General features: G+C 43.4%; 1 protein-coding gene across 14 annotated transcripts in view; it reads left to right on the top strand.

Annotated features, from left to right (window-relative positions):
• The window catches only part of LOC110497882 (60 kDa lysophospholipase), a 137,430-nt gene extending 118,738 nt beyond the window's left edge, over positions 1–18,692 (top strand). The window contains exons 3-20 of one of the 14 annotated variants that reach the window (XM_036954837.2): positions 2,012–2,150; positions 4,031–4,066; positions 6,498–6,609; positions 6,905–7,030; positions 7,115–7,198; positions 9,066–9,192; positions 9,292–9,404; positions 10,498–10,683; positions 10,772–10,885; positions 11,156–11,275; positions 11,569–11,664; positions 13,210–13,373; positions 15,041–15,127; positions 15,556–15,655; positions 16,399–16,464; positions 16,745–16,762; positions 17,051–17,074; positions 17,494–18,692. In XM_036954837.2, coding sequence (XP_036810732.1) covers positions 2,012–2,150; positions 4,031–4,066; positions 6,498–6,609; positions 6,905–7,030; positions 7,115–7,198; positions 9,066–9,192; positions 9,292–9,404; positions 10,498–10,683; positions 10,772–10,885; positions 11,156–11,275; positions 11,569–11,664; positions 13,210–13,373; positions 15,041–15,127; positions 15,556–15,655; positions 16,399–16,464; positions 16,745–16,762; positions 17,051–17,074; positions 17,494–17,538 — 1,757 coding nt within the window. In that variant the 3' untranslated portion in view covers positions 17,539–18,692. Of the gene's footprint in view, positions 1–2,011; positions 2,151–2,707; positions 3,522–4,030; positions 4,067–6,497; positions 6,610–6,904; positions 7,031–7,114; positions 7,199–9,065; positions 9,193–9,291; positions 9,405–10,497; positions 10,684–10,771; positions 10,886–11,155; positions 11,276–11,568; positions 11,665–13,209; positions 13,374–15,040; positions 15,128–15,555; positions 15,656–16,398; positions 16,465–16,744; positions 16,763–17,050; positions 17,075–17,493 lie in introns of those variants that run through there. The other 13 variants (XM_036954839.2, XM_036954838.2, XM_090211300.1 and 10 more) reach the window with 13 other exon arrangements.
• The last annotated feature ends 267 nt before the right edge of the window (positions 18,693–18,959 follow it).

Below are 18,959 nucleotides of genomic sequence, written 5' to 3'. Positions count from 1 at the left end.
TCCCCGTGGGGAGATGGCAAGGGCGGTTCATCACTCCAGTGCTTTGCCGTTCACCTTGCTGTTCACCTACACTCAATCATTGGACCTACTGAAGAGATAAGTCTCCAGTAAAGTCTTAAGTTCCAGACCAAGTCTGCGTCTCACATGGAGAGACAGACCATTCCATTAAAATGTAGCTCTATAGGTGAAAGCCCTGCCTCCAGATGTTTGCTTAGAAAGTCTAGGGACAGTAAGGAGGACTGTGTCTTGTGACCGTAGCATATGTGTAGGTATGTATGGCAGGGCCAAATCGGAGAGATGAGTATGAGAACGTCCATGTAGTGCTTTGTAGTTTAGCAGTAACATCTTGAAATCAGCCCTAGCATTAACAGGAAGAAGGTGTAGAGAGGCTAGCATTGGATTAATATGATACATTTTTGGGGGTTCTAGTCAAGATTCTAGCAGCCATATTTAGCACTAGCTAAAGTTTATTTAGTGCTTTATCCAGGTTGGCTGAGAGTAGAGAATTGCAGTAGTCTAATCTAGAAGTGACAAAAGCAGGGAATAGCTTTTCTGCATAAAAGGATAAAAGGTTTCAGATTTTTTCCATGTTACGAAGATGGAAAAACGCTGCCCTTGAAATGTTCTTGATATGTTTGTCAAAAGAGATCAGGGTCCAGAGTAACACTGAGGTCTTATACGATTTTACTAGAGACGACTGTACAACCATCGAGATTAATTGTCAGATCAAACAGCAGATCTCTTTCTTTCATGGGACCTAGAACTAGCATCTCTGTTTGGTCTGAGTTTAAAAGTAAAACATTTGCTGCCATCCTCTTCCTTATGTCTGAAACACATGCTTCCAGGGTAGGCAATTTTGAGGCTTCACCATGTTTAATTAAAATGTACAGATAGCAGTAAAAGGAGGAGAGAGAGAGAGAGAGAGAGATCCTAAAACGGAACCTTGAGGAAAACCAAAGGCTACTCTTTCCTGTATAATTAATTTCCTGGAAAGGGAAATGTGGAAAGAATTAATATTCTTTAGTGGGCCAAGGAACTGTTAACTGTCAAGCATTTTGGATCAGATGTCTGCTGAATAATATCTTTAGGCTAACCAGCCCTTCTCATTTCATTCAGCATCCACTACTGTGGATGGTACTTGGAGTAAACACTAGACCATAAATAACATGGCCATAGTTTCTAGGTACACTGTTTTTACACCATTCCAAAGATTCTGTTTGGAATGGCCCCGAGAATTGTCTTTATGCAATCTTTCCATATACTGTAACCAGTGGCTGGCTGGTGGTCCACTTTTCACAGGTCCTAATTTTAGTCCGCAGTTTTTTCCAGTGGCTTGGACTCAGGTTTCACTCCTCTCAGCTGCCCTGCCTCATCTCTCCCATTGAAACGCATTAGCAGTCATGTTCCAGTGTGACACTTAGCCTGCAGCCTTCTCCTACTCTGGCTACTTGGGGACTAATTTCTGGAAATAGGCACTCAGTGGTAACTGACTTCATCTTTGAAGACCCAGGCTCTGTTGTTGTTTTATTAGATTAGCATATTCTGGTAGGCTATTGACCTATGATGAGTTATATAAGACATTTCCCAATACATGAATGATTAGAACTATATTCCAAACAGCCTGCTTTTCATATTGATGTGATTCTCACATTTGCCACTAGGGTTGAGTATATTACAAGGCATGATTTACTGGGAATAGTAAACCTGGGCTACATTTGATAGCCAAACGCTTTCGTAGCCAAACGTTATTGAACGTTGCAGATAGAAATGCCACGAATAGAGCTGACGTGAAACCTTATTCTACATGTCAGAGAGTATGTTTTCTACATAGCATATTCCTATCTGAACGCTCCAAAATGTTGTGTACTGCCACCCTCTTTTCAAAAGTAACACCACACTCAGATCTATGTAGGCTATTATTGGGCTCACCTTTCCTAAACTCTGACTGATTAGTTATGTTGCTCTGTACACTAATGGCAACACCTTCTCTCTCTGTCCCGCTCTTCCACAGTGCTGTCCCCAGAGCCTAATGCGTTTGTGAAGGCCCTGCGAAAGCTTCCCATCCTCCATGATGAGCAGTATGCCCTGCAGACCCGTATGTACGACTACTACAGCACGAGTGACCCACAGGAGAACACCCTTGTCCTGCCGTAAGTCACCCATACACTCCACCTCCCCCTCACCCCACCTCTCCTGGGCTCCTCTGCAGCCTTATATTTCTGTTTTCTCTGGGGGTTTTTACTTTGTCTTTGCTGTTATTAATATATAGGCTAGAGTTAAATGTTGACATGGTTTACTTTATTGCACAGTCTTCGTACAATCATTCAAACTGTGAAAAGGTGCTATTTGACTGACAAACTTCAGATGGAGAGCTTGGAGTTTGATACAGATGATGATAAAATTAGAGTAGAGTAAGAGTAGTTAGTCTATAACTGGTCTTATAAAAATATGTGAACGGGACCTCAACCTACCTGTTCTACCGATACATACATTTTCACACCCTTACCATTTCATTACACAGGAGATGAGTGTCTATTGTAGGGATGCAACGGTACACAGTGTTATCGAACCGTTCGGTACGCCCTGTACGGTTCAATGTGCACATGTGAACAGCAGAATTACGGTATGCCTGTCATCCTATCATTTCCAAAATGTTTTTATTGCGCTGCAGACTACACGCACGTTGTACATTCACATCCAGGGAACCAGACGTGCAGTTTGTGGCCATTAGGGGGCTTCTGAGGGCTGACAAACTTTACTCCACACCAATGTCTCAAAATGTAGTGACCGCAACACCCTCCCTGTTAAACAACTAATGGACGATTTGCAATGACTTCCCAGTAGGAAATCTCTCTAAAGGGTCCCCATGAAGAGGGGGGAAACTAAAAACAAATATTATCTCATCTCCAACGTGGCAATGGCGAGCGCTAGCGTGACAGAGAGAAGCACATTTTAAAGAGGCTCTGTCGTCTTTTTGGATTCAGCGGTCAATACGATGATGAGGGTAAGAAGACCATAAACAAACAAAGTACAGTCTGCAAGTGTTGCTTGGCCACTTTCGGCTACTCGAGTGGAAACGCTTCTAACGTGTCATTTACGTCGCCATCACCCGGCCGTATCCCTTGCAGGTGGAGTTGGAGCAAGGAGAGTCCACTCGTTAGCCAAAACAGAACAATCTCTCGCTGCTGCCTTCCAACAACAATTTGCGACAAATTCAGAAAAACAAAGAAATAGCGAGAGCAGTGGGAGTATTCATATCTGAAGATTTGCAGCCCTATTCGGTGGTTACTGACTCGGGATTTCGTCACCTGATAAAAAATGATTAGCGCATTATTGACACAGACATTTCAAGCAGCAAACGAATTCCCAAACTCTATGAAACATCACGGAGAGAAATTGAAAAGGAATTGACACAGACACCCAATCTAGCTCTCTGCTGATAGCTGGTCTTCCAGAGCAACTCAAAGCTACCTCACTGTGACGGTTCACTATGTACTGGATTGGGAGATGAAGAGCTACAGGTTGTCAAAGCTAACAAGCACTTTTAATTAAATGTTATTCTCCCCTTGATTTCATACAGCAGAGACAGAAACCAGGCCTAGTCAGTCATGCTGCCATTTTACTGGATGGAAAGTTTGATTTGTCTACAGGCAAAATAAAGAGTTAATTGTTTTAAGGGTGATGTGTTTTAAATTATTTTCTTAAATATAAAGATAGCGAAACCGTACCATTAGCGTGACCCACAAAGCGTGATACCTACCAACCCGTGGGCCCACGGTAGCGTTGCATCCCACAAGACTGAAGCTCTGCTTCCTGTTTTATAACCGTTGACAGCTTTTATTTCAGGGCTTTTTCAACCTACAAGGCAGGATAAAGGTTGACAACCTCCCCCAAAATTTGTTCACTATGATGCCTCCATGGCAGTAGGCCTACAGGATATACAATGCTTGTTGGGGGATATCATACACACGTTTCTATTCCCTGCATGCCTGGGAACATTTCACTCTAAAACTGTCTGTTGTTTTGACAGGATGCCGACAGACCTCGCTGATGAACTATCAAAAAGGTCCTGAAATACTGGTAGCATACTGTGTGCCTGCGCTACGCTGTGTGGTTTGAATCCTCTGTATCCGTTCCGCCTGGTGTCAAAGGGTGCCTGGCAGGAACAGTTTGCTGCTGTTGTCTGTGTGGACCTGTCAGGGAGTGATCGTTGGAGCACACACCTGCAGGGAGTTGTGCTGCAGCATTTCAGTAGCGGTGTTCACACCTGCCTGACATTCTACCCTTATTTCCTCTCTTCAGATACCTCGCCTCACTCCCGCTGGAGGGAGCTACTCCCATTGGTTCATGTCTAGCTAAAACCAGTGCAGAACAGTCAAGTTCTCATAACACTTATGTAATGTTACAGTAGCAACCCCAGGAGTTTTGCTGCTGCCAGAGAGAGAGAATAGGCCTGCGAGGGGTTGCTGGTGCCACACTGGCAGAGAGCGAGGCTAATCTGTGTTGAGCGTGTTTGATTCCTGTAGTCTGGTTCTCAGTGCGTGTGTTCAGGACCAGCGAGAGGGCCCTCTGCTGAATATGGTCCTGGCAGGTCGGATCCGACGGGTGCCGGCTATCGCCACTCCAAATGGAGGTTGCCTGAGCCCAGGCCAAGGCACCCTGGGTCAAATCCCTCCCAGCAACCTCCTCTCCTTTCTGGGCCTGTGATGCCGGTGGCAGTGGGGGCACCTCTGCCTGCCTGCACGCTAATCTCTGCACAGACAACCAGCACATGGCTCAGTCCGCCACCTAAAACCCACTCAGAGCAGCTCAGGACCACAGATATAGAGACTGGAGGGGGCAGGGTGGGGCTGGGTTATAGGGGACAGATAAGAGAATTACACAAGTGTGCTATTTTTAAAGCTGTTTGCGTGAAGGGGGGATTGTGGCACTGTGCCTGCTTGGATCATGGTAATATTTGTTTGGGGGACTGCCATGTCACCTCCATAGCCTTCTACTCTTCATCGCTTCAACAGTCTCACAGGAGATTCATAGGATGTATGGATTCAGATTCCGTCCCACAGACAAATGTATCAGTCTCATTCTGTTTTCAGTGTAATTTCAGTAGTTGATTCAATCATCCTCTTTCCTCCTTGCTTCTGTAAGGTTATTTTTCATTATTACCATCATTATGTTCCTTTTTGTGGCTTCAAGTTAATGTTGATTAACACATACTAGCTGTCACCAAACATTGCTATTAAATGTCCCTAATGCCTGAGTTATTTATTTTTTATATTATGCTTTGCAGTGAGCATGTGCAGTGGACTTGAAATAACATTGACAAAGCTAATGTCAATATATCCTAACATTGCTTAAATGTTTTACATTGTGTGGAGTAGGAAGTTGATTTGTTGAATAGCTGAGTGAAAAGCAGCAGTGAGATTCTTTGGGTGAAGCCTTTACCCCAACCTCCCATTTGCCCCTCTCACCACTCTGTTCCTCATCAGCAGGCCAGGCCACAGGGCAGCATCCTACCCAACCCTCTATATGCTAATACCCATTTCCCTGCCACACCGTCGGCTATACCAGGAGATAAATGAGTAATTTGTGATTTTAATATTGTTTCCAGCGACACAATCACTAAGATTATGAACAACATATGTTTGAGGATTGTGTCTGGAGCCAGGGATAATTAGGGTAGTGTCTTTAGGCCTTTGGTTAGGTGCTGAGGGTAAGCTTGCTATTTGCCCCGCTGTTCTATTGAACCCCCAATAAGGGGGGTTCAATGGTTTGCACCCTCTGCCCTCCAGTGTCTTAAAAAGGGAGATTAAGGGGAAAGATCTTTGCACAGCTGCTTACCCAGGCACAATCTCTTAATAAAGCGCAAGCAGGAGAATACGGGACGCCAACGTTACCTCTATCTAGAGGACATATTAATATGCATGGGAGGCCAGGATGAGCTGCCCCTGTCTAATTAGAACATGGGGTCTCGCTCTCGAACACACCCCTTTTCAACCCCCCTCCATACTCCCAAAAGGCACCCCTTACCCCTCAGAACACAGGCAAATTAGTAACTCCTCATACAGCATCGTAGACTTCCCAGGGAGTCGCCCCCTCCCTCATCATGTCCATAATTCACACCCAGCGCTTAGGAACTGGTTTGTGCACCCTGCTGCTGAAACAGAAGGCCCAACCAAATAGACTGTCTCGCTTCATGACGTAGGCTAGGCTTGTTTCACTCTTTTCCTTTATCTTCTGCCTTTTCCTCATGTAAACAGAACCGGCTCCATGTCTTAATGAGTTTGTAAAGTAAACAGAATAACCAAGTCAAAAAAGAGGGGTGTCTCTACACCCCTAAAGGGATTTCCTTATTTTATGTAATAGCCACATTTGCTTAACCTGGATTGTTTGTGTGTCTATGTAAACTGTCTGCTCTGTTGATGCACAGAGCTTCTTTGGGTGTTTTCTGTAGATTTGGTTATTATAGGATGATTATGACTCAACTTGTCTTTTCCCAGGCTGTGTAAACAAAATAAGAGGATAGTGTACACTGTTTTAGAGTACAGCCCCTTGCTGGACTCTTGCAATATGACCACAGATGACTGGGCTACAATTGGGAAGGACATTGAGGTACTTGGTGTGGTCATTTTATTTATCTTGCACTTCACACTAACATTAACCATAATCCTGACTTTTACCATTTACATAAGCAGAAGTATTATAATGCAATAAAACAAGAATCTCAAGTCATCCACTGAAGTAATAGTCAGTTGTCCCTTTCCTTTTATGTAAATGTACTGTACAGCTTTTGTATTAAATACAGTACTTATTTCAAGTAGCCTGTGGCAAGATGTAGGCTACACATGTTGACCTTGGAACCTTGGGTTCAAGTCTGATCCTGTTCTCTTTTGTCTCTTGGTTCCAGAAACACTATGAGAAGTATGACGGTTTTGTCATTCTCCACGGCACGGACACCATGGCCTACACAGCATCCGCTCTGTCCTTCATGTGTGAGCATCTGGGGAAGCCTGTCATCCTCACCGGCTCCCAGGTACACCTGCCATCCATACAGCTAAACTGCTTCATAAAGATAAGATAACAGAAGGGTGAAATGTTGTTTTATGACCTCTTTCAGGTGCCGATCTATGAGATGAGGAACGATGGAAGAGACAACCTGTTGGGGGCGCTGCTGATCGCTGGTCAGTTTGTCATTCCTGAGGTGAGTAGAGGAGGGAGGGACACTTCTTGGAGCAGCACTCACACACACCTGACTGCATGTCACCTGCACTTGTTTTTGAATGCAATGTAGTTGAATCATCTTGGCCAAATATCACCCTATTCCCAGTTGCACATTTTTAGATGAGAACTATATCACTTCTCTCTAAATTGAATGTGTGTTCATACTATTGTCCATACAGTTGACATGTGTCTAGATTTTTAGCCTGCTATGGTATTAATGTGTTATAACTGGCTATGTCCTCCCTGATTGATAAAGGTGTGAGGATGAACTTTGTTGGCAGACAATAGGCACCAAAAGCCTTAAACCACTTGTCTAACAAGACTGTTCAGTAAAGCATGAAGGTGTGAGTGTCACAATACAGGACCTGAAACTGCCAGATGAGACTTCAGAGTTGTCAAAGCGTGTTTATCTTCAAGAGAATAACCAAATGTACACACTCCCCGGGGCCTTTTATATAATGCTGTATCTAGACAATGTGCTACTATCGATAAAGAATGATATGATACATTTTAAATGAAGATATGAGGAAAATGTGATTGTAATTGTGTTTTATCAATTGGTTTGTCATATGCTCTGTTACATCAATAGCACAAAATGGCTGTGACTGTTGAAGGGAGCATACAAAGTGTACAAAACACTAAGAAGACGCTTTTTCCATGACAAACTCACCAGGTGAATCCATGTGACAGTTATGATCCCTTATTGATGTCAATCATTGTAGATGAAGGGGAGGAGACAGGTTACAGAAGGATTTTATGCCTGGAGACAATTGAGACAGATTGTATATGTGTGCCATTCACAGGGTGAATGGGGAAGACAAAACATTTAAGTGCCTTTGATGGTAGTAGTAGCCAGGCTCACCACTTTGTGTCAAGAACTGCAATGCTTCTGGATTGTTTTTATTTTTTTAACGCTCAACAGTTTCCCATGTGTGTATCAAGAATGGTGCGCTACCTGAAGGACATCTAGCCAACTTGACACAACGTGGGAAGCATTGGAGTCAACATGGACCAGCATCCCTGTGGAACACTTTCGACACCTTGTTTTATACACTCCGTGTAGACAACCCTGTTCCTAGAGTGCCGCAGGTCAAATCAAAAACATGAAGTGCCTGCGGCACTCCCAGACCAGGGTTAGAGGGGAGGAGAAGCTGAATGGCAGGACAGTGGGCCTCAGGTTCTTGTCAAGGTGTCTCTGCGTAGAAATGGACTTTGATAAAATGATATTGTATTCGTTGTCCATAGCTGCCCATACCATAACTCCACCTCCACAATGGGGCACTCTGTTCACAACGTTGACATCAGCAAACCGCTCGCCCACACAACGCCATACACGTGATCAGAGGTTGTGAAGCCGGTTGAACGTACTGCTAAAATGACATTGAAGGCGCCTTATGGTAGAGAAATGAACATTTAATTATCTGGGAACAGCTGTGTAGGACTTTCCTGCAGTCAGCATGCCAATTGCACACTCCCTCAACTTGAGACATCTGTGGCATTGTGTTGTGACAAAACTGCACATTTTAGTGGCCTTGTGTCCCCAGCACAAGGTGCACCTGTGTAATGATCATGCTGTATAATCAGCTTCCTGATATGCCACACATGTCAGGTGGATGGAATATCTTGTCAAAGGAGAAATGCTCACTAACAGGGATGTAAACAAATTTGTGCACAAAATTTGAGAGAAATAAGCTTTTTGTGTATATGAATCATTTCTGGGATATTTTATTTCAACTGATGAAACATGGGACCAACACTTTACATGTTGCGTTTTATATTTTGGTTCAGTGTATTTGCTTAATAATGATGTCTTAGGAGGTTTCATTCATTCTCATCTGCGTCTCTAGGTTTGTCTGTATTTCCACAACAAGCTGTACCGGGGCAACCGTGTGACCAAGGTGGATTCTGGGAGTTTCAATGCCTTCAATTCTCCTAACCTGGCTCCTCTGGCCAATGCTGAAGTGGATATTAAAAGTAATCAAGTGGTGTAATACTGGGTCTGTCCTGTGTTAATATCTTTGACGTGGCCGATGGATTGATGTTTTCCCTGAACTCTTTCCCTCTCCCCTGCAGTTAACTGGGACACGGTGTGGAGAGCAAACACAACCTCGCGGTTCAGAGTGAGCACTCAGATGAACCGTAACGTGGGTCTGCTGAGACTCTTCCCAGGCATCACTGCGATGACCGTAAGAGGCTTCCCAGGGTGGGGGTGAGAAGGGGTGGATAGTGGCTCTGCCCTGTTTCTGTTGCCCATTCAACCACATTATTACGGCCTTCCTACTTCTGATATACAGTAATAGTGAAAGTAATACCCTATTGTAGAAAGACTAAATCAGAACTGTATTCCTACTTCTGATATACAGTAATAGTGAAAGTAATACCCTATTGTAGAAAGACTAAATCAGAACTGTATTCCTACTTCTGATATACAGTAATAGTGAAAGTAATACCCTATTGTAGAAAGACTAAATCAGAACAGCCATTTGGGGCCATATTTATCCAGAACTCTTCATTGTAGCTCTGTTGTGGTGAATCCTCTCATGCAGGTCCTACTGTGTTTTCTGACGAGCCAGCATCGTGTGGGCGTTCCAAGTGGTCTGCATACAGCAGGGAGCTGCTTTGGGCTGCCAGCTGCGTTTAGTCCAGTGAAAAATGAGACTGGGTTATGGGGCATGTCCAATTACCCGTTAAAGACGAGGGGCTTGGCACAGACACTTAAACACTTAGACACGCCTCCCTCGCTACAGATTGAGGGGAGGATGGCTTTACTGTCTCAATCTGGTCCCTCTGCCGACGCTGGCCATGATGCTTTTTTTAAATGTATGTTATTATCTGCTTCTTTTATTATGCATCAGTGTCTCCTCTGCCTTCCATGGTCTCTGCCAGCATGGGGTTTATTTGGGGTTCTGTGTTGCACACACATTTGGCTAGCTTGCTGCTTGATCCGAAATCCAATGGTAGATAACTTGCTATGATTCCCTCCCTCCAAAAGTTAGGTCTAAGGACCGTTGCCAAGTGAAATTATGCTGTCTCTGAACACCTTAAAGTTAATGGTTCCCCGTGCCTGGCCGTTTGATCCATCTCCTCTCCAGATACCAGAGCTGGTGTTCTTAAAGAGCGATCCTGGAGCCAGTGAATCACCCTGGGGCGCATATGCACCAGATGGGCTGGAGGGGGATCTGGGCATGTTGTTAAACCCGATCCTAGCTTCATACACTCCTTCTTTGTCCACAAGCCAGACTGAGATGGCCGCTCATCCCGCTGTCTGTGTGTGTGCAGGTGAAGTCCTTCCTGCAGGCGCCCATGGAGGCCATCGTCCTGGAGACGTATGGTAGTGGAAACGCCCCTGACAACCGTGCTGACCTGCTTGAGGAGTTCCGGAATGCCACAGAGAGGGGCGTGATCATTGTCAACTGCACCCAGTGTCTGAGGGGTTCTGTCACCACATCGTACGCCACTGGAAAGGTACACCAGAACCCTGTGTTCAGTGGGAGTGGGAGAGTGCACATGATGTGGATGGATGTGTGTCAACATGTCTTCCTGATCCCCTCAGGCCTTGAGTGACGCAGGACTGGTGGCAGGCTGTGACATGACTCCTGAGGCTGCCCTGTGCAAGCTGTCCTACGTGCTGGCCAGGACGGACCTCAGCATAGAGGCCAAAAGAAAGGTAGGAGTCCCAGTGAAAACACACTCATTAGCTCACTACACTTTGTAGGCCCCTTATAGAAAATATTTTGAAGCGAATGTCAACATTAGGCTGAACTTTAGTGACATCTGTCTTAGTCCCATTTTAACAAGAAGGTAACGGCAATAGATGGCAGAGATGATTCACATGCGGATAAAGGTCAGTGACACGTGTAATCCTTGATCATGCTTGTCTGTGTTGACTGTGTTTGTGTGTTATCTGTCCTTTGTTGTCTCTGTTGTACCTGTCCAGATGCTGAGTCAGAACCTGCGGGGAGAGATGATCGCTGACCTGCAGGGGGCCAAGCTCACTCTGAGTGACAGTCGCTTCATCCAGGTCATCGCCAAGTCCCTGAGCATCAGCTGTAAGGAGGTGAGGCCACCGCACAGCCAGCCACATCACACAGACTGTCACCACCACTGAGTCTGCAGGGTTACTTTCCACCTAACATGTTTTCATCGGGCTCCTGCTTATCTGATAGGACAGAGCTCCCAATGAAGTACAAAATAAAGTCATTGCAATGCCCAGCGGTAGGGTTTTTTCCAAAGTGTTAAATCCAATTTTTATAGGTGTCACTTACAACACTTTACATACAGCATTCCTCCACTGATTGTCAGTCTTTGTATTGACAACACAGCTGATGTTTTCTCTGCTGATATTTCCAGGAGTTAGAAGCTGTCCGGGATGCTCTGACACCCACCTTAGCTTGTGCCGCTTCTAAGATAGGAGACTTGGAGGCCTTGGATGCCATAAAGGAGATGGTGAGGAACATTTACATAAATATAACATGTATGTTAGTAAAAAGAATCACTGCAACAACTGACCTCACATACTTTCAGGAGGGGGAAAAGAAAACACCTGTTCTAACGACATGATTACAGGACTGTAGGACAAAGTTCAAACCATATGTTTGTGTGTTAATAGACACGTTCCCATACTGATACCACAGACTTTGCACTGTACCATGAACGTCACATATGTTATGATGACCTGACTGGTTCTGCTACATTCACTGGCTCAATGCAGAATGCAGATAGATGCCTAGTAGCCCAAATTACTCTCAAAATCCAATGTTAAATACCAGTTCTATCTATTCCTGTTCCACTCTGAAGACTGTGTTCACCTAGCCTGCTTGGTGAAAAGAATCCAGCATATTTTATTTTATTTTACGAGACCCCTTATGTTGAAGGTCAATTTGACCCAGTAGTGAATTTAACACTGAAATACTATTTAACTTCATGTATTCACAATGACCTCTTATCTAGTCCTCTAGGTAGGGTTAATTAATTTGTAAAACAAAATGACTCTGTACTTGACCTGGAAGTTGACCTTTGTGCTAGAGACAAATGATATTTAATGTAGTAAAGGTCTAACCATGACTATCTCAAGGATATAAGTATGTTTTCCTTGTGATGTTCAGAGGCCGAAGGACAGTGATCTGAAGTTTGGCTAAAAATGAGCTTAAAATGTCATTTCATCTATGACTTTGGTATAAGTATCAAATATTTATGTATTTAGTGTATTGTGTCAAATTGACCCAGAATATCATCAGTGTACTGGGTGAAAGAGAAATGTGTGTGCTTGTATTACTCCCTCAGTCCCACGCTACAGTTGGTTGAACCGGTCAGTGCTGTACATACCATAGATACCTGCAGAGTTTCATCAAATGGCACAGTAAACTCAGTAGTCATACTGTGTTAGATGTAAAGATTGATTTTGATATGGCTTCCTTTGCAGTGATGTTTGACATGAGAATGATTGCCTTGTGTTTCCAGGCAATTAAATGTTATATAATATACTTATTTGGGAAATTAGCTTATTTTTTAAGGGATATATTTATGCAATAAGGCCCGAGGGGGTGTGGTATATGGCTAATATACCACGGCTAAGGGCTGTTCTTCTGCACGACTCAATGTGGAGTGCCTGGACACAGCCCTTAGCCATGGTATATCGTCCGTATATCACAAAACCCCTAGGTGCCATATTGCTATTATAAACTGGTTACCTAGTTAATTAGAACAGTAAAAATAAATGTTTTGTCATACACGTTGTATACGGTCTGTTAAACCACGGCTGTCAGCCAATCAGCATTCAGGGCTCGAGCCACCCAGTATCAATTCGAGATGAGTCTGAACGGTGACAGTAAGGTGTGCAACATGTCAATGTGTAGCACAACATTCACTACATGGGTTTGATACCTCAATACATGGTTTTAAAATACACAGTATGATCATGGCACCGTAATATTGATTTATTATTTAACCTTTATTTAACTATACAGTATGAGATGTGTTTCTTGTCATCAGGGCAGTAACTTAAGTCTGGGGGACTATGATGGACGTACCCCTCTACACATCGCTTCCTGTGAGGGCCACCTCAATGTGGTGCAGTATCTACTGAGCCAGGGTGCCACTGTCTACGCCAAAGATCGCTATGGGGACACACCCCTGCGCAATGCTGTGCGCTTCAGGTAGGGTTGAGCTAACATATGGGCCAAGATGAGAGCTTTACATTTTGGGGGGGTGGCTGAGGTGCATTGAGGGATAGAGGGATGGGTGTTGGTGGAAATGGATTATGATATGTCCTTAAAAGCTTTGCCTCTACAGTTGATGTTCACCCATCCCTTATGATTCAAGCCCCCAGTAGCCCATTCTAACTGACAGCTTCTATCTGCCCGGGGGGGGGGGGGGGGGGGTGCATCACACAGTAATGATATCATTCACACAGAATTAAGTGGGGCATTTGAAATCCCCCATTGGCCATTAACAACCTCCATATATTTCCATGGCAGTCTTTAGAGGGAATGGTGTACAAACAGTAGGCCGTTAGACTGCAGCTCATTACAGTGTCTGAGGCAGGGAGTCTGGGCCTGCTAAATGACTATAATGTCCAGGAGGGGAGGACTGCTACTGGGTCTTTCAGGTGGGGGTTGAAACTAGAGGAGTTCTGATGGAGTTGAGGCCACCACAATAATTAGCTGCTAGTTGTAATCTGCCAATAGCGACAGTATTTATTTTCACCCCAAATAGTTATTTTCATGTATTTATTATCATCCATTGACATTGCCGTGTGCTCATCGCTTGGGGACAGTAAGACATTCAAGGCTGCAGTCTTAAATATCATGTTGTGGGTGCCTCAAGGAGAAATACACAAGTGTGTACAAGTGTGTGTGTGTGTGTGTGTGTGTGTGTGAGAGCACCAAGAAAAGTGGCTGTAAACCGTTGCCAGGGCAGGCACAGGCATGCCCATGTTTACTTGGAACTGAAGGACAGAGGGTTGCAGAGTGGGATTTTCAACCTGGCAGCATAATTAACCTCAGGCACCTGTGTGCTTGGGGAAATAGCCTTGTCCCATTCAGGCTCTCTTACACTGTCAAAATCACTAAGTCTCTATGATAATGCAATATGTTCCATTTTGTAACAGTTACAGTACTTGCAATAAATAACAATTTCTGGAATTTGTTTGTTTTTTAGGCTTTATGCCATTTTAAGTTTAGACCACATTTCAAAAGCCACCTTCCTTATGACCATATAAGGAGTGAAACTGAGTGGAGCTGCTTGAACCAGTCTTACCTGTCTGTCTTCAGTGTCATGGATGATAGAAACTGTGACTAGTCTCTAACAAAAGGACTGGAAATACATTGTCTGTCACTGTCTATGGCCAAACCTTATCTCAAAGTGTCCCTGGTTCTGGCCATCTTTAGAAATGTCTCTGTTTGAGGAGTGTGCCAACTTGGAGCGTTGCCTTTTGCCCCCCCCCCCCCCCCCTATTGTGTAGTGTATCCTTGAAGCTGCTGAGACGTTCTGTTAAAACTCCATGTGTGGGTGGTTAACTGGAACTTGTCCCTGCTCGTTTAGCACCCAGTCACAGTGCCATAACAGGTCACTGTCAGCAGATACTTTGAAAACTAGAAATATGACTAATGCACGTTGCAGTCCTAATAAATCAGACAAACAATGGATCAGTACTGTTCCACCTTATGGTTTCAGTTGACTCTGACTCACACTGTGTGATGTTGATTTTCTTTCTACCTTTTCATCTTTTCCTTGATTTTAGTACACTGTGTATAGCATCTATATTTGAAAAGGGTCGGTCATATCAATGCATGCGTGTCTGTCCGTCTGTCTGTCCATTCAGACACAAAGAGGTGGTGAAGCTGCTGAGAAAGACTGGAGCTCATTTCTCCAGGGATGAGTTGGAGGATGCCGGCTCAGAGCTGTGCAGGTGAGAGAAACACAGCACTTTTTCACACATGTATTGCCCAAGACTGATCCTGCATAGTTTGTGCAGGTATGACCAGTTGTCCTAGTTGTCTTGCCATAAACACTTGGAATGCTCCCTGACCACATAGCTTCAGACCGCTGCAGCATCCAAACATCACCATCACCACAGAACCCTGAATTGCTCCGTTTAACTGATATCTTTCTTTTTTTAAAGTGAATATTTTGTCTGTTACTGGAGCAAGGCCTTTGTCTCTGGAAGCAAACAAGCACACTCAGTCCTATTCAGAATCAAGTAGCGTGTTTATTCTAAGATTATACTATAAAACCTGATGTTATTACTGTATATATCTGATTGCTTGTTTAGTCCCTTTACCATGAAACCTCTTGAATATCAACCCTCCCATTGAATTATCTGGTACTGTGTCGCAGTCTGGCAGCCAGTGCTGACATCAAGGGCCTGGAGATGTGGCACCTGGCCGGGGGAGACCTGGACACGCCAGGCTACGACGGGCAGACGCCGATGGAGGTGGTGAGTGTTTGGGACTGGGAGCCTCTCTCCAACTTACAAACATGGATCGTAAAGGATGTGTAGGGTAAGGGTAACCCAGACTGGTTATGTAACATGGATAGTAAAGGATGTGTAGGGTAAGGGTAACCCAGACTAGTTATGTAACATGGATAGTAAAGGATGTGTAGGGTAAGGGTAACCCAGACTAGTTATGTAACATGGATAGTAAAGGATGTGTAGGGTAAGGGTAACCCAGACTAGTTATGTAACATGGATAGTAAAGGATGTGTAGGGTAAGGGTAACCCAGACTAGTTATGTAACATGGATAGTAAAGGATGTGTAGGGTAAGGGTAACCCAGACTAGTTATGTAACATGGATAGTAAAGGATGTGTAGGGTAAGGGTAACCCAGACTAGTTATGTAACATGGATAGTAAAGGATGTGTAGGGTAAGGGTAACCCAGACTAGTTATGTAACATGGATAGTAAAGGATGTGTAGGGTAAGGGTAACCCAGACTAGTTATGTAACATGGATAGTAAAGGATGTGTAGGTTAAGGGTAACCCAGACTAGTTATGTAACATGGATAGTAAAGGATGTGTAGGGTAAGGGTAACCCAGACTAGTTATGTAACATGGATAGTAAAGGATGTGTAGGGTAAGGGTAACCCAGACTAGTTATGTAACATGGATAGTAAAGGATGTGTAGGGTAAGGGTAACCCAGACTAGTTTTGTAAGATGGATCATTAGGTTTTCTCTCTTAGGCTAAGGCTGTGGGGAATGAAGTTGTGATTGACTTCTTACACCAGGTCAGCCAGTCCCACGTCCAGGTAAGAGATGGACTATGATCTAGCGTTACTGTTCTCCTCTGTGCTCCTCCAACAGCATTCATCTCTGCTTCAATTAAGAGAGCTTAGCTCTCCGACCTGAGCTCACTGAAATCAAACGAAGTGAATAATATTTTACTGTACCGGTCTTTGTCAGTTTATATTGTCTGACGAACCTAAACCAGTTCAGCACACTGTATTATCCACTTTTTTTCTATCTTCAACTTGTTACAATTTCCTGTTTATTAAAAACCTCCTAGTCACCACTGTTTTTCCTCATCAGTCAGATGAAAGTAATGAGGTAATCCATCTTCGGTCATTTTACTTTTCAACATGAGAATGAGTCATCTCATCCCTGTATTAACAGATTTGACTGTGGTTTTATAGATGTTTATCAGATTAGCAATATATTTACTAAAACATTACTATGATCCCATGATTGTGAATGAATGGTGTGGCATGAAGCATCCAAGAGGTAGCCTATACATTGGATTTGACATTTAGGCTAGTAAAACCATGTAGGCTACAGAATAGGGATGTTGTTTCAACTTTACCATGTGCTCCAATTACATGTTTTGCTCACTTCCAGCCTCTGTTTAAAGATGATGCTGAGGTAAGTCTAGAATGGCCACAGCTATCTCTATGGATTCTCCTATGCTTGGTGGTCGTACCTGTGTCTCCTCTCATCGTATGGTGAAGTGTTGCATCTAAGTATGACCTTCATGAGTATCACTCGTCGTAGCCTGGCTTGAACAGGTGTTTTCAAAATGGCTGCCTGGTTTTGATTAGACAGTGACACAAACCTTTGCAGTTGTAGTCTGTCTGGCTTTTGTGATTTGTTCCTGTGATGGCCTCTAAGCTGTGTTGTCTGGTATGATAACCGCCTGGTGAGATGTTTACTCTGAGATGCATTGTTCAATAGTAGCAGAGATTGCAAAAAAAGCCTTCATTTGATGATATCACTGCTGTTTTTGTATTGAACAGCACTGCTTGAAATTCAGCTCTTAACTGTTTTCCCCTTGTGTGTTTCAGAATGGAGAATACATTGAGTTCTCAGCCTGTCCAAAAGAATCCTGAAGACTAAGACCCTCAACTCTTACCTTTCTTTTTACTCTCTTACACTGGATATTTGCACAAGCTTGCAGATTACCAGTTTTTATTTAGATTCATCCAAACCATTCACAATTGATATATTTGCGTTAATCTCATATACAGTTGGTAAACTGTAGTTGTAAAAGCACAAGTAGCACAACATTGGATGTTAAGTCATATGGATGCTCTGTGCCTATAACAGGCAGCACTATATCTGTTTGTTTTGTATGTACCACAGTATATGATGTATGTGGAAGCAATTCACTCTAATAGGAATTATCAGAGTTCATTGGAAGCACAGGGTAGAATGCTGTTCTTTATAAGAGGCATTTGATTGGTAGAATGCTGTACCTTTAGATGTGCTTTATGAAACACTATTATACATGTATTCTAAATGGAAATCATTGTGTGAATAACTGTTTGCCTATATGTTTATAGTCTCACTTAGACTGCATGAATGATACATTTCTCCCACCTCCCTGAAAGTAGAGGTATGAGGTGTTTCCTGTTTATTAAAGAGAACAATCCATCCCTCTGTTCTGCTTCCACACAGCTCCTAGCATCCAAACCCAGGGTCCTCTATAGTTGATAAAAGCATCTGCTAAATTACATTTTTATCTAAAGCAACTTGCAGAGACAAAAGGTTACTCCAATCAATGTGAAATTCCAACCCACATTGTCTTCTATAGTTGGGGTTGTGTACTACATCTTCTGCCTGTCTCAAACTGCTTCCTTGTTTCCCTACTCTAACAGCCCGGACAGAGACCAATGTCATATAGCTGGACATCACTTCAGCTGTTATCCAATAACTGTTACTCAGTGCTACGCTCCTCTACTTGCTATGTTCATGGTCAATTAACGATTTGATTCAATTAAAATGTCAACATTCATTAGTATGTGTCAATCCATGTCATGGTTTATGTCATGCATATTTGTACTATTGTGTAACTAGTAGAAAATATATCATAACTTTATACTTGACTGTGATTAAATGTATACATCTATGCTGTATCTGAAGCACACAGGTTTGTGGACAATAGGATGTTCCCTGTTCGTCAGGAGAGCTGGTGAATGTCATGCACTTCATTTTACTGTATTTTCATTTTATGTACTTCAATAAAATACTTTTGTAGACAGCATTGAAACCTGTATTTTGACATAAACATGGGGAACGTCAGGCGTTCACACAATGCATTCTCAGATGAAGTCTTTCAATAACTACCCATCTGAGGCTTTTTTCAATTGGAAAAAAAGGAGTGTTCAATTGGAGTGTTTGTCCTCTGTTATTGGAGGTCATTTTCATTACCTAGCTGAAATCCCTGCATTGTCCCAAGGAGATCAATGTGAATAATACGGGGTTAGAGCTGCACCACACTCATGTAAACTACACACAGAGCCATAGACTG

The sequence above is a fragment of the Oncorhynchus mykiss genome, chromosome 19, assembly GCF_057628025.1.
Source record: "Oncorhynchus mykiss isolate SJ-2025 chromosome 19, ASM5762802v1, whole genome shotgun sequence".
In the NCBI taxonomy this organism is placed as follows: Eukaryota; Metazoa; Chordata; class Actinopteri; order Salmoniformes; family Salmonidae; genus Oncorhynchus; species Oncorhynchus mykiss.
Note: the sequence above shows the minus strand (reverse complement) of the source record. Positions and strands in the feature narration are given on the sequence as shown.